Source organism: Myiozetetes cayanensis, unplaced genomic scaffold (genome assembly GCF_022539395.1).
Source record: "Myiozetetes cayanensis isolate MyiCay16 unplaced genomic scaffold, myiCay2020 scf9, whole genome shotgun sequence".
Lineage (NCBI taxonomy): Eukaryota > Metazoa > Chordata > Aves > Passeriformes > Tyrannidae > Myiozetetes > Myiozetetes cayanensis.
In genome coordinates this window covers 24,121,446-24,137,123 of record NW_026088185.1, presented here as the reverse complement: position 1 = coordinate 24,137,123, position 15,678 = coordinate 24,121,446, and the positions used below count along the sequence as shown (strand labels likewise).

Here is a 15,678-nt window from a genome sequence, read left to right as displayed (position 1 = left end):
ATTAAGTAGGAAAACATGACTGAAAATCATGGACTGGTTGTCCACAAAAGATCTTTTTTTGCCTATGTTTAGGGGAGGCCGAAAGTAAAAATGTCAGGTTCTGTCGACACAGCAAAAGCAGGTATGCTTGTAATGTGCCTTGACATGACCCTCCTGCTTATTTGAGCCGTTGTTGGCACTGGAGGTGCAACACCATGAACCCTCCAGCCAGTCAGAGTACATCTTTTGGAGACCTGATATTTAGCTCCTGCTTCCTTGTTTCCTTACCTGTTTGCTGTGCAGGCTGACACAGATGCTGATACCACAAGTTAATGTTGTGGGTTTCTTTCTGTGAGATTTCTGATACATCTTTACATTTTCTTTGTAACGTAGCAAAGAAAAAGGCCCTGGGCTAAGAGAAACTCAAGGGAAATGTTGCTGTTACAGCATTGGCTGCAGATTTACACGCTGTCTCCCAGCCACACGAGTAAAGGTTGATTTGAGAAATATATGTACAAATGTAAAATATTTGAGGTACTAGTTTAAAAATAATTTCTTGCTGAATCTTGTTGTTTTGTTATAGCCCATGCTTCCCTCTCTTAGGCCCTGTTTATAGATTAGGCTGTAACTTATGGCAGATAGTTGTTTTTCCTCCCTGTTATCAGGTGCCAGGCACACACTGAGCACTGTGTAGGGTTGGGTATCATGCAGTTCTCATCACAGTAGTCTCTAGGCATTGTATAGTGAAAGTAGCCTAACTTTTACGTATCAAAGGTTTGAAACTATTTGCTGTTGTCATAATAGCTTTAAAATACAGTTTCTCTGTTTATCAGTGGATACTGCTTCCTAAAAAGGTACCTAACACTTGGCTGAAGCTTGATCTTTAATTTTACTCAATGTGACATTATTGTGTGTATTGTTAACTCTGCTTATTATATATTTCTTAATGGATAAGTTTAGTGAGGACTAATGAGGTGGAAGTATGGTAAGGATCTGTAGGCTGCTTTTTTGAAAACATAATACAGTAGTAAAGTTATTTTACTTTGTGGAAACATGGTAAAAGGCATCGTGGTTCATTCAAAATTGAATCAGATAAAAGACTTGAAAAATCTGCAGGTGTTATGAGGCGCACAGAGTAGAGGATCTTGCACATCTTTCTTTTCTGTGTTTATTATACCTGGTTAACTCTCCTATATTTTGAAGAGCAGCAAAATCATTTTATCTATAATCCCTGGCTACATTTTTAAGTCTGATTCATGAAGTACAGGAAAATGTGTCATCTTCAGTCAGAAATTCACCAAGTGTTGTAAGCTATTAAAATCTCAAAGAGTAGCATTTAATGCAGAAATACCCAATAGCCTCACTGCAGAGAACGTCCCATTTGCTGACATTTGGAGCCAATACAGAATCATAGGCCTGGAATGGCCTTTAACAAGTCATCTAGAGCAGTCCTCTACTTCAGACTGGGCCAGGTGTATGCATGTCATTGCTGACCAGTGTTTGTCTAATCTTCTGGAAAAGATTTACCGTGAGAGTGGAGACTGTATTCTCTCCTCAGGCAGTTGGTTTTAGAGATTATAGTTTGAAATGCCTTTATGAGGTTTTTGAATATCTGACCTGACTCCATGATGTGACTGGAGTGCAGGCTGAATATGAAGAACTCATTGTTTCCTTCTTCTCTGCAACAGCCTTTTATACATAAGGCTTTCTTGCCATCTGATTCACTTCTCTGTGGGCTTTATTTTGTTGAATCTTTTTTCACAGATCTTGGTTTTTAATCAACATTAACTTTACTATCTGATTTATTCCTGTATGTGGATGTCTTTATTGATGCATGATACCCAGAAATGGTGCATCACTCTGGTCAAGATGTTACCAATGCCAATTAGACCCAAAACACTACTTCATTTGTTTTCCAAGCCATGTGGCTCTTTATACATCTGACTGCAGCTAAATAGAATTATTTATCCTTATAAAAATTTTGTTTTGAGTGGTTATTTTAATAAAGAAAAAATCAAACTAACTGCTTCTGCTTGTGTTCTTAGTCTGCCATTTCAAGTGGTTATTGATGATGGAAGTGGAGATAAAATGGCCAGTGTACATTCCCATATGCACAGAAACTCATTTCCAATAAAGGGTTTAACTGAACAACAGAAACAAGGTATTGATGTGGTGAGGAAACTCATGCATACTTTGGATGAAGAAGGAGGGCTGGAAGAAATTTATACTTTCAGGTAAACTTGGCTAATCCTATTTATTGTATTATAAATTTACTTTCTGGTTTCTTCTCTGAAAGATGAAATTAATTAAGTAATCAGTGCCTTGACTTACTGTTTCAGTTAAGTCAGTGAATTTTATAACTTATTGTACACTTAGTCCCTTCCATACAGCTTCTTAAGTAGCTTTAGAATAAGTAGAAGAGCTTACAGATTTCAGAGGAAAATGAATTTTCTGTATCTATATTTAAAGAAAAAGAAATGGTTTTCTTCCATCTTTAGTGTTGGAAGATTTTGGAGGTAATGTTTCTGTATATGACATTTCAAAAACATGAAGGAGTTATGGAAGGAGATGAAATTTGTGACGTAGTACAGCTAGCACATTTGCATTTAATGGTAGCTTGTGTTCCTTGATCTCAGACTTCTTTTAGCTCACTGGTTTGATAAACTCCCACAAATGTTTTGAGTAATGTTGTTTGTTGAATCCTGCGCTCTAACCACAGTCAACTGTGACAATGTATTTTTTCAGCAGCATTCCTAATGCAAGGATTGAAAGACAGTTTTTCACTTCTTGTTTCCCCAGTGAAAGAATAAAAATTTATGTGTGTCTCTGAAAAACTGTAGCTAATGATATATCCAAGACTTTTCCACATAGGTGTTGTCTCACTTGGGCAACAGGCAAAATGCATCTACATGCCTTATTGAAGTCTGATCTTACTGACTTAGTTTCTTTTCTGCAGTTATGAAGTGTGGTCTTTTAGACCACAGGAAACTCAGCAGACCATAACTGTAATGTGATTGTCCAGTGTAATTTTTATATAAGGATGGTACCTGTAGGTTTTCATACTGTTATTCATCTTTTTATTTGTGGGGTTTCCTTTCCTCGTCCAGCTCAGCTGGATGGGCTTTGTACCTCAGCAGCCAGTTAAACTGCTACTTGAGTGTTACTGTGCAACAGTGAAGAAATATATATCACTGTATATGTGTTCCATACTAGTCAAGAGAGCAATCTGAGTCTCTAGAAAAAAGCAGGCTTTGTCATTGCATCAAAAGACTGCACAGAAAATTGGTATCTTTCCTGGACTGTTTATCCTTTAGGATAATCCATATGCATGAAGCTGCCATGTGGCTTGGCCTCTTCTTTATACTTTTTTTATCCCAGGCTGTTGCTGCTGTAAAAGCTGTTTTTGTGCCATACTTTCAGGGAAAATCCAAAACCTCTGAATAAATAGGCATTTGGCTAATAGATTAAAGCTTTAGTTGAAAAAGTTGTTAAGGAATATGTGAGGGTTTAGATGTAATTAAGTTGCTTATCAAGCTTTAAGAGACCAGCTTTGCAAATCTGTCATGATAATTGACCAACTCAGATACACTCTCCATTTTCCAAGAGTTATTATTCCTGCTGGTAAAAATATTTCAACACTTGTAAAAATAAATTAGCTATACCAGGAAAGCAAGTGAGGAAGTTTTGTTGAGATTTTTTTAAGTTGTGATATTCTGGACAGGAATATCCTGTGCCTCTAGGGGAGGGGATTGGAGAGCACAGGACAAGGGACATGTTCTTAAAATACAAGTTGAAATGTACAGTTACTAGAGTTTGATTTTATGAGCTGTCTTTGATAACAGGCAGCATTTTTCTTCTATAAGAAATTAAAGGATGGAGTTAAGGAATTGAGTTTAAATTACATTTTTAGGCATTTGGCACTTACGTATTTGATTTTCACATTTGTCCTGGAATCTGTGTGTTGCAGTACTTTTAATGATGTAGTAACAGATTGTTTTTTAAAATCCTATATTGGCATCTTTACTAGGAAAAAAAAAATCCTCCCTTCCTTTCTCTAAGAAAAAAAATAAAAGTGTTGATCTCATTATAAAAATCCCAGTGCATTTTCCCCTTTCATTGTGCTTCTGTGCTTCTGTTAGAATTAAAAAAAAAACCCGGCTCATCCTAAGAAACCTGAAAAGTAGAATGAATTCTGTACTGGTGTTTTTAGCAGTTGATCTTGATTTCTGCCAGACAAGTGCTTTAAGCAAGAGAGAGGTAGATTTAGGGTTTTATCATAATGTGAAAAAAGATGAGGTCAGCATTGTTTTATCTGTGCTTATCATGCAATAGAAAAATTTGAGAGCTTTCTCTGTGTTGGAATTTTACAGCAAAATAGCTAGTACAGTTTGTATGAGCTGAAAGCTGTTCTGGTGTGTCAACCTATTTGAATTCACAATGATATATTATAAATTACTGTGAAATTTTAATTGTTGGACTCCATTGCTTAAAGTTGTGGAATTAAGTTAACACTTTCTAATATAAAATCATTACAGTTCTTTTTTTGTGTATGTTTTTTGAACCTGTGTGTCTACTGATGGGGCTAGAAATAGTCAAAGTAACTTCTTTCATTCTGACAAATGCCCTTAAAATAATGAGTTCATTAGTACTGTATTAAAAGATTGTCAGAAGTCAAGTTCTACAGGAACAAAATCCTATTACTGGAAACTGGATTCTTCACCTTCAGTGTAGAAAACATTTTACCACTTAGAGACCCTTTTCTAATTTGTGTGGTTCAACTATAGCTGCATGTCCAAACTGGGTGAGCTCAGATAAATGTGAAATGCATAGTAAGCAATTGTGTTGTTTCACCACAAGACCTAACACAGCATCTTTAAGCCTTAATGTCACACCACACCATAAAGGCTCAACATGGGCATAATCTACTGTACCACCTCTTTTTTCCATTCTCTTTTCTGACAATGTTTAATGATACAGTTTGTTTTGTAATGCTTAATGCAGTCTAAGATGAAACAAACAGTTGGACTTATGCATTTCCTTAAAGAGAGTGTATTGTCTAAAATATTTTGTTACAGTTCATCAGAGTTCATTTGTTTTCCTGATTCCTTCCTTTAGCGAGAGTCTGGAACGTCTTTCAATGTTTAAGAAAATAGAAAGAAGGCCTATGCCTTGGCCCTGCCAGCTCACTATTGGTTCTAATCTGTCCATAAGGATTGTGGCCTACAAAGCAGTAAGTTCATAAAATCGTATATTTTAGTGTAATTTGGCAGCAAGTTAGGTGCAGCTGCATCTTTTTTTCCTTAAAGCTAAGAAAATAAAACAACAACCAGATAATGAGGATAGAGATTTCTATGTGCTTAGAAGCCAGTACATCTAAAACTGTGGTTCCCACAGCAACTTCACCATATTGTATACGTGTTAAATAACTAAAATTTACAGTGTACAGAAATAGAAGTAATTGCTGTCTACGCTGTGACACTTAATGGTATTGAAGTCCACGAACCTGATTAAGAATGCTGTGATTGTTGGAGCTTTACTTTCAGCATCACTGATATGTCTGCAGCTCCAGTAAGACATAAATATCTCCCCAGGCGTGAGAGGAATTTTGCACGTGTGTGTGTAAAATGGTGGCTTTAAATGTTTTACCAGCCATTGTTTCAAATCCTATCTCTTATTATTTCAGACTTGGAAAAAAAAAAAAAGTGCATTTTTTCAGCTTGTTTGTCTTGTACTGTTTGGTGGAGCTTGGGCCCAATCTGTTTCCCTTACATTTTTATATGGGTCCTTCACACAGTGCTAGGAAGAAGTAAGTGTATTTAAACACAGAAAATGTGCAAACTTCCAGTTGTAAAATAGGTAACTATATAGTGTGGCAGTATTGATGGATCTGGTGAGATGGAGATTAATTGGTTTGTTATTTGAACTCAGGACTAGGAGTCTGGTATATAAGTAGAAATATATCTGATTTCTGACAGATAAGCATACTAGCCTTGAAAGAGACCAGCTTTCTATTTATACTTATTCATAATTTTTTATTAGGCTATTGTACCAGACCTGTGCAAATATGCAGGAAGAGTCCCTCCCAAAGGTTCTTACACAGAAAATAAACTAAGTTTGGGAGAATAAGCAACATGAACTGAGTGACTGGCCTGAGGTCATACAGCAGTCCTGCTAACGTAATCTATTTACTATTTCTGCCTATTCTACATTTTTATTCTCATGGACTAACTATGCCATCAGTTGCACTTAAGTTGAGAGAAAAGAGAGGGCTATAGGAAGTAAAATACATAACAAGCAAGTTACATGTTATCCTGTGACTTAGACTACCGCAAATGACTTAATCTAAGAGTTTAATGAATAACCAAGAGAAATATGCAGTCAATGTGCTACAGTTCACATGTGAATCTCATACAGATGAAACAGTGTGGTGGAAGCACTGTGGTAGCAACCAGAGATGCATATTTGGGGCTGTCGTTATTGGTCCTTTATTGGCAAAACAGTGCAGCACTGTGTTGTAGAATTTTTTTTTTTTTTCCTGTTCTGGTAAGTACTCTGTGTCCCACTGAAATGTTAAACATTCCTTTTCTTTGAATTCTGATATCAAGGTCACAGAAGAGAAGGTGAAAAAAATTTGGACAGTTGTGGATGCTAAAACCCTTAGAAGAGAGGATGTGCAGAAAGAAACTGTTTACTGCTTGAACGATGACGATGAGACAGAGGTTCCAAAAGATGATACTATTCAAGGTACAACATCTTTATGTGCACCCTGAAGACAAACTGAAGATAATGGCTTATACTCTTAAGTCACTTAAGTGCCTTTTAGTTTATACCTTGATGCCTAGCTGGGATCTTAGAATGTGAACTCTGCAGGCTGATGGAACACAGCAACTGTTGTGTGAGACTCTTTGTCTTCACATATTTTAGAAATTCTTACTTTTGCCAGTATTAGGAATAATAGTAATACCCCCTAGGTGGAACTTGGGGGGCACTATAGCTTCCTAAACTATGCTCTGTGGGGGTCCATACCTCAGTTCTGTAGTGAGTAGGGCTGCTACTTTTGTTCTGTTTTCAGGTCTTCTGCTGTACTGATAACACAAATGCTTCCATAGCACTGCTTTTTTCTAGATGAGCAACTTCTCTAGTTATTCTGCAATTGGAAAGATGAAATCATCAAAGGAAGGTTTAGTGTTCAAGAGTCTTTTAGCTTTAAGAGGTTCAATCTGAAGCAGTGGTATGCAGAACACTTCTCTTAGAACCTCCAGCTTCTTTCTGAGCAGATTAATTTCTTTAGAAGACTAAGGCCCCAGAAACAGCAGGAAATATGTACTTATTTTTAAAAATGGAGTTAAGCAAATCTGTTTTATGTTTTGCAATTGTATAGATGTATTTTGTTACTAGTTTTTCTCCTTTCCTTTGCTGTTTGAATCCCACACAATTAGGGCAAGTATATTAACTATAAAGGGCAGAACTATTCAGATAACAGTGCTGTCGAATGAATAACATAAATTGAAAATGAAGATAAATACTGAGGTTTTTTTGTTTAATCTTTTTTGATTGGAGTATTCATGGAGGTGTTTTGTAGCAGTATCAGGTAAAGTCCCAATGACAGTGTGATTTTCTTTAAGTAGAAATGGTAGTTAAAAGCTAATAGTCTATTTATGTTTTATAACTTGAAAACTATGTGTAAAAAAAATCCACTTCTTATAGTGAATATATTTTGAAGCATTTGTGACTGTCCTCAGTTAATCTGCTGACTGCTTATGTTAGTAAGTAGTTGTGGGATACTAGTAAAAAAGAACTTATGAACAGTTCAATGTGAACAAAAGAACCAAAAATTTCCCTATCAGTGGTGTGATATTTCTTATGTTTTATAGAGCTGCTGATGCCTCCTGGACTTTTGCAGATGATTTGAAAAATGTCATAATTAGAGAATACTTTGTCTTTGCAGCACCCACACTGAAATTTCGTTCATTCTACCAGTGTGATTGCTTTTCTGTTTGCAGGAAAATATATCTGCTTGTAGGTTTTTCCTCCAGGGATTTACCTCTGTTCCTTCTACTTTCTTCACACATGAGGATATCTTCCTTAGTCTGTGGCAGTATAATAAAGTGATGATGTTACAGTGAGGATATTGGAGCTTGAGGTAGGGGAATAAGCAGTTGGAACAGATGATACCTCTGAGAAATTACAGCTTCCTACTTAGTGGAGATATGCCTGTAATGTAAGGCATGGGAAGTAAAACACAGAAATGTATAGAAAGACTAGTTCTGCATACGAGAGTGTTTTGGTTTTCCATTGTGTGAGGGTGTATTTTGCTTCCACTGTTAATACATTTTATTCCCTGAGTCTTTTCAGGTGTCATCTCCTGTGGTATGATTTGTGGTATGTTTGAAGTTTTTCATATTATATTTGCAGGGAGTGTTGCAATCTGTTTGCTGAAATCTATTCTGTGAGCATAACTTGGGGCAAGATGTTCGGTTCCCTTATTTTCATTCCTGCTCTCTGAGGGTACTTGTGTTACACAAAATGATGTACAAGGAGTGCAACTGCTGTTCATGAAGTACAAAATGTGTATATGGGTGTGTGTTTTTTTTGTTAACAGGGAAAGTAATTTGATGAGCATGTGTGGAACGTAGCTGTGGGGCATGAATGCATTGTTAAAATATTCAGAGAGCTAATTTTGGTGTTAAAATTGTGGACCCATATGCTTACCAGATGCTCTTCTCTTGTTCTCCAGGTTTTCGGTATGGGAGTGATATAGTTCCTTTTTCCAAGGAAGATGAAGAGCAAATGAAATACAAAACAGAAGGGAAATGTTTTTCTGTTTTGGGATTCACTAGATCCTCTCAGGTATGGTACTAAATTTCTTTCTATTCAACTTCCTGGGTTATTCAGTACAATTGATCTTGATTTGAATTCACTAAAGTCAAGGTATTGTACTAGGTTTCAGTATTGGGAATTGGGCATCTGCAGTCAGGTATGCAGGGGTGACTTGCTGATTCTAGTGCATGTAAGCTGTATGTAGTCTTGTGAAGGAGAGAAGCTCATAAATGTGGCTATTGGACCCTCAGGTGAAGCCAGATGAACTCAGATCTCTGCAAAGTGAAGACTGAGGCATTGCGGTCTCATTTCATCTCACAAACTTAAATATTGATGCCAGACGTGCAGCAGAAGATGGTCTGTCTTGTCTTCAGCTCATGCAGCAGCCTTTCTGGCTTTGTCCAGCCGCAAGTGTGGTTTCTTTTTAACAGAAGAAGCTTAACATTATCGTTAAAGAAAGTGTGAGAACTGGGTCCATTCATTCAGTTTCATAAGGATTAGTTTGTGAACTGTAACTTTCTTATTTCTACTGTTTTAAAAAAACTAAATGTAGCGAAGGCTTCTTAGAACTTAGACAAAGATAATATCATTCAAAAACTCTCCATATTTCCATGAGATTCTTGGTGTTTGTATACACTTACCTGTACTTGGGCTATTGACTTTGCTATTCTTTTTCCCTGACAATTGTAAGAAACTTACATTAAGCAAGTACCTTAATAAAAGTTATCTAGCACAAGGTGATTTCCTGCAGGAAATCCAGGACTTAGGAATTAGGAAAGCCTTAGGCAAAGGCTTATCAAAACTATTCTGGAAGCAGGACACATGATGAGAAGGTACAGAGATGTGAGTGCCAAGTAATTGCTGGGAATGTTAGCTACTCCCTCTCTTTTTTCTCCAGGATATTTCAGCACAAGGTGACTGAAACTTTACTCTTCTTGGAGTTGTCTGCACCCAGTTCACTTCACCAGTCAAAACTGAAATGAAATCATAGGGCAGCTCTACACCTTCTGTTTTGACAGCTCCCAGCCCTCCTGCTCTTTGATATGTCTCAGTGCCTGAACAAACTAGAACCCCTGTTAAAGGCTGAGGAATCATTACCTTTACCAGGAAGGAAATATGTTAATGGAATAGGAAGTATCTGAGGGAGTTTACTCCCAAACAGGTGTAACTAAACATCTTTTTACTTTACAGTACAGTTGGCACAGAGACTCGTGTGTGTTGCTGGATGTGTGCTTAAGACTACTGCAGTGCAGTGTTCAAAAACAGATTATTAACTGAGAAGCCAGGATTTATTTATTTGATTTATTGAAATGCAAAGCCAGCCTAAATGAAAAGTGTAACCTGATTGTTCCTTGAGGACTTTGGGAACTTAGTTGTTAAGAAACACAGGAGCTTGTGTACTGCAAGTAATTGATGGAGGAAACGTATTGGGCTTGAGCTTATGTGCCCTAAATTAGACAGAGAAGTGTTGAGAACTGCTAAATCCTGCACCAGAAACTGGATCTAACAAGGGAAATGTGTCTGAATCCAGTGTTTCGATGAAACAGTTTCTTGCATCTCCTCGTATGTCATTAACCTACAGCTGACTCTTATTGTCTTCATTTAATTCTTAAGATGTATTTCACCATGGATGGAGTTTTCTTATGCTGGAGGTTGACCTCCTCTTTTGACTTGAAATCTGACTTTTATTGAAAGTGGAAACTAAAAGGGAAACAGATGAGAAAAATCGTGCTCCTGTAAGTGAGCTGTTATCTCATATGGGTTTTTATTTTCCCACCAGTGGTCAGATAGTGCAGTAATACCTCCAACTACATAGTTAATACTTGTAGGAATACTGCCAGTTTTAGGAATATTTTTGATTCACATAAATATGCATTGAAGAATTAACAATTTGGTTTTCTAATTTTTCCATGCACAAAATACTGTGCGTTAGCAAAATATGCTTTTGCAAATATTTGCAAAAAGAAATATTGCTTTTGATTAGTATATACTTTTGTTGTCTGTGGATTTTATAATGAATAGAAATTATATCTAAGTGTGCTCTGGTCCTGTAGGTAGGAGTGTGAGTAGTTATGACCAATAGTAGAAGCATATACCTCAGTGGAATAAAATTATTCAGGTGTGATTGCAGAATTAAAATTACAGTGTATTGATAGTATCAGAAACTTTTTGTCTAAAACTGGAATTTTCAAGACCTATGCTTTCCTTAAGTTTTGGATCCTAAATTGTATTGTTTGGAATCATACAACTGACACTATTCAACTATATGTTTTATAAAAATTTTTTCTTTTTAAAACTTAGGAGGAAAGATAATTTATTATTAACTGGAAAAACTGGAACAGCTCCAAATACATAATTAAAGAAGGAATAGAACAACCTTATATTATTTTCTTGAGTTATTCACATCCCTCAGGAAAGAAGATCAGAGGGCGCTTAAACTTTGATTTTTAATTTATAAGCTGTGCCATGTAAATTGAGAAATAATGCTTAAAAATGTTACAAAGGGACAATTTTTTTTTTCAAACAAAAAAGGTGTAGTGATACATACGTCTAGTTATTTATGCTATACTGAATATAAAATTTCCTGAGCTTTTAACGACAGAAAGCAAAGAATGATTGCAGGTAGAGTAATCTGAGCTGAAGAATTGTGCTGTAACACAGTAAATAGGTCTGCTCTGGTGCAGTTGTCACTGACTTCAACAAACCTATTTTACTACAAAACCTAGTTGCTAAATGAAGAAGATATAATAAAAACTGAAAAAAAAAATTTAAAAAAAAATGTAATGAAGTTAGTTTTGAGACTGATTTGAAGAGTTTTTTTTGTTTAACAGAGAGAGGTCAATTTAACCAGCATTCATAGTAGTGTGCAGTCTTTATGACAGGTTTTCCACTATTGCAGGGTATCTGTGCTTGTGTTTCAGTCTTTGTAGCTCCAACTATGCCAGTGATGTTCCTTCATGAAACTTATTTTTTTTTGTTTCTGAGCCAGCCATGTTCATGAACAGAATAAACTCTGCTAACAGAACTGCTGCTTTGCCAGCACAGCTGTATATACTCCATGTTGCTGTCAAAGTAGGTTTATTAATTAAGGATGCAACATTTTTCAGCTCCTTTTTGATGTATCTTTGCTAGAAAAAAATGAATGGCATAGATGTGGTGTCATTTGGGCTTAGGTCTTGTATTAACTACTGTGGTTTTTTACACTGACTTTTGAATTACTGCATTATTATTCAGACTGGTAACAGCTGCAGATAGCAGTCTTTCATTCCTACCCATCGGTAGGAAGGTATGAGAATATCCTGCCCAGTATGATTGAATATCCATATTGTGTGATAAATGGAGATATGGGCTTACAGGGCTTTAACATACAGGGCTTTAACCTCTTTACACGGTAATTATTCAAGTGAGAAGCCACAAAATTTGATGTTAGTTGTTATGTAATTTAATTGGTCCAGTTGCATTAGTGACATTTTCTTTACATCAGGCTAACTTTTGACCATTTGCATCTAGATCCAGAGGCATTACTACATGGGCAACCAGGTTCTGAAGGTCTTTGCAGCGAAAGATGATGAGGTAAGGTGAACTGAAGTTTAATGCTATTTAATGCTGAAGGTATTTTGCTGTGGAATAGAAAAGAATAGTAGTGGCACTTGAGATTGTCCTGTCTTCTTGCACTAATAAATACTTTTAATGCAGCTTACAGAAGTCTTGTTCCATTGCCCATTAGGGTGAAAGGAATTTGGATTAGACCCCAAATGAATACAGTATCTCATGAATAATGGGCAACTGGTAGATATTATGTTTGTGTGAGGGCACGTGGAACCTGAAATTGGTGCTTAAGTCCGTTCTCCTGCAGAGCAACAGTGTGTCCTATCCCATGTTATTTAGAACAGACCTCCAAATTATTTTAAGTATTGGAGGTAAAAAGCTCACTGTAGTGCATTTAATGAGTTCCTTTCAGGGTCTGACTTCCCTCCCTTTCTCTTTCTCTTGTAATACTTCTGAGAGCTCTTTTTTTGCTGGTGAAAAAGGTGGAATTTGCTGGATCTGAAGTTTACTCAGCTTTGAATGGATCCACTATCAGGATGAGATTTGACCTTTCTGCTTCTTCAGTTTTTGAATGTGAAAAATGCTTGTTCTCAAGTTACAGCTGAAATGGGAACTAGTCTTGACTAAATCGGTGCTTTTGAATTCACTGTGAAAGATGTATTTCAGCAGATGAATAAGAACTTGCATGATTCTGTTACCTCTTTTCCCCACTCTCCCCAGAATGCAGCAGTTGCTTTTTCTGCCCTTGTTCGTGCACTGGATGAGTTGAAAGTGGTAGCTATCGTGCGGTACGCTTATGACAGAAGGAGCAACCCGCAAATTGGAGTAGCTTTTCCATATATCAAAGAGGCATATGAGGTAATTTTTCACTCTTACCCTTCTGCAGAGAGCCTTCTGAGAGACCCAGAAGCAACACAGTATGTCAGAATTTTTGCAGCATATGTTTCAGCTGATCTTAGCTACGAGAGACTATTGAAAGAGCTAAATATGTATATGGCTGAGCAGTGACGGAGGTGGGGGCGGACACAACAATCTTCAGACTTTTGAAGGGTATAAACATAAAGGACAGAAAGGAATTTTTTAGGGTGGCATGAACTGGAGGAGGTATTTGAGTAAATCAAAAATGAGGCAGAGAATGTTAAAAAACCAAAACCAGCTTTTGATTTTGAAACACACTAAGCTATGATAAAACCTCCCAAAGCGCCAATATATGGGTTATTTAAAGCATGGCTGGTTGGAACTCTGCACAAGAAAAAGGGATCAAATGGCCTGGGAGATCTTTATTCCACCAGTAGAAAAATGAGGAATGCAGCCATCAGTAAATTATAAAATATAATTGTGTGGTTTATTTTGATTAAAACTGTTGCTCTGTAAATATTTTATTTAAATATTTTAATACACACAGGCAGTAGGTCTTCAAATTTATCTTATGTTTATATTGTCCTGATATGGCACTCTGGGGATACAGATTCTTTTTTTCTTCAGGCTCAGTTGTTTCTTCTTTGCTCTTGCTCAGTGTCTCATCTATGTGCAACTACCCTACATGGAAGACCTAAGACAGTACATATTTTCATCCTTGAAAAACAATAAAAAATGCATTCCTACAGGTAAGGTATTTGCTGGTCAACTGGAGAAGTAACCTTCTTGTCATCTTCTAAGGTGCTCTTTAAGAGTTAAAATATTTGGCTGTCCAATGAAAACATAAGTTATGTCATTATTTTACCTTGGGGAAAAAAATCCCAGCCGTTTGGGCATCCGTTATGGTGATGTCATCTTGAAGTATAAGCGTGTATCACAGCGTTGCCACAGAGTTGCAGGCTCAGCAGACTTGAAGTTTGCAGGCTGTCATTTAAACTGTCCTGTTAAACGACTAAGTGGCTAAACCTTGTGGGATCTACAGTGTGTGATTATCAGGCTAGAATTAGAACAGAGACAGCTGCTCCACTGGTGCAAAGCTGGTCCTGCAGTCAGTTGCAGTATGGCCTGTTAATATAGTGCACAAAGACTGTATTTTCTGTGGTGTGTTGTTTATTAAAGTGTGCACTTACTGGTGTCCAGATTCAGGTGGAGGGCATCTTTGGAGAACCATAGAACATTCAGCTGCACAAAGCTTGACTCGCTGTTCTGAGAATTTTGCACAGCAATGAGTCTCTAAATGGATGTAGTTTAAAATCCACTCCTACTTCTTTCAGTTGTTGTGAGATCCATTGAATGGGCACCTGCACATTAGGGTATACATAGCCTGCTGGTTTGTTTCTGAAACAGTTTCTATTTTCTTGCCTGTAACCAGCAGTTTGAGAACAAATTTAAAACTTGTCTTACCAAAGCAGTAGTTGGCTATTGTGAACTGTGTTAATTTACATTCATAACTTAAAAAATTTATATTATGCCATTTAGTTTTTCAAACCAACTGTTCTCCTTATTTTCTAAGTGGCCTATAAACCTTCTGTTGCAAATGAAAACATCTTGAAAAAGAAAAGCAAATTAAAGCAGAAAGGCAACAATAATTGAGGTCTTGGAGAAAAAACGAAAAGGCTTTATGACTTTACACTGCAGTCCTTAAATACTGAAGGGGTTTATTATTCTGTCCATTATCCAAATTCTTTATTGGTACATCTAAAACTGCAGTGTATTCTGTGGCATGTAATGACTTGGTAAAAATCTCACGTTGTGAACCGAATCTTCATTTATAAATTGTTTTAAGAAATGCATCCATCTGGAAGTGTATTTAATTTCTCTTTGTATGTAATTGCTGCCTTAGCGGATCAGTTGTCTGCTGTTGACTCATTGATTGATTCAATGAATTTGGTTTATGAAGATGGAGAAACTTTTGAGGACCTGTTTAAGCCCAGCAAAATCCCAAACCCTCACTTTCAGAGGTTATATCAGGTGAGGTGAACTCTATGACATATTTTTAAAACTTCTTTTGTTAAGACTTTTTATCTTTCTGTCTTTCTCTGATTCACAGTGGAAAGATCTGCATTGTGAAGATGCAGCTATAAAATCTTTTGCATTTTAAGTATGAGGTAACTGGTGACTTTTATGTTGTCCCTGACATAGATTTATTTAAAAAATTTCCAGTTCCCAGGAAGCAAGAGAAATTATAGCTGTGCTGAGATCTCTGCAGCAACATCAGTGATACTCACAGGCACTTAGACTAGACAAATAAAAACTTGAATCTCCAGACTGTATTGGGGTGATTACAGTGTGGACATAGACTGAATCTTCAGCTTTTGGGCAAAGAGAAAAATCAGCTGAAAATCGTGGATCTCTTTAGCTTCTCATTCTGTGTCCTATCACTTTTCTGTGCATTGTTGCATCTAGCAGTGA

General features: G+C 36.7%; 1 protein-coding gene across 1 annotated transcript in view; it reads left to right on the top strand.

The window, feature by feature from the left end:
- Window positions 1–15,678, top strand: part of XRCC5 (X-ray repair cross complementing 5) — a 50,656-nt gene that overhangs the window by 7,401 nt on the left and 27,577 nt on the right. Inside the window, exons 6-13 of the mRNA XM_050339826.1 lie at window positions 2,025–2,213; window positions 5,095–5,209; window positions 6,585–6,723; window positions 8,717–8,829; window positions 12,310–12,372; window positions 13,069–13,206; window positions 13,865–13,955; window positions 15,110–15,237. Of these exons, the coding sequence (XP_050195783.1) occupies window positions 2,025–2,213; window positions 5,095–5,209; window positions 6,585–6,723; window positions 8,717–8,829; window positions 12,310–12,372; window positions 13,069–13,206; window positions 13,865–13,955; window positions 15,110–15,237 (976 nt within the window). The remainder of the gene's footprint in view (window positions 1–2,024; window positions 2,214–5,094; window positions 5,210–6,584; window positions 6,724–8,716; window positions 8,830–12,309; window positions 12,373–13,068; window positions 13,207–13,864; window positions 13,956–15,109; window positions 15,238–15,678) is intronic.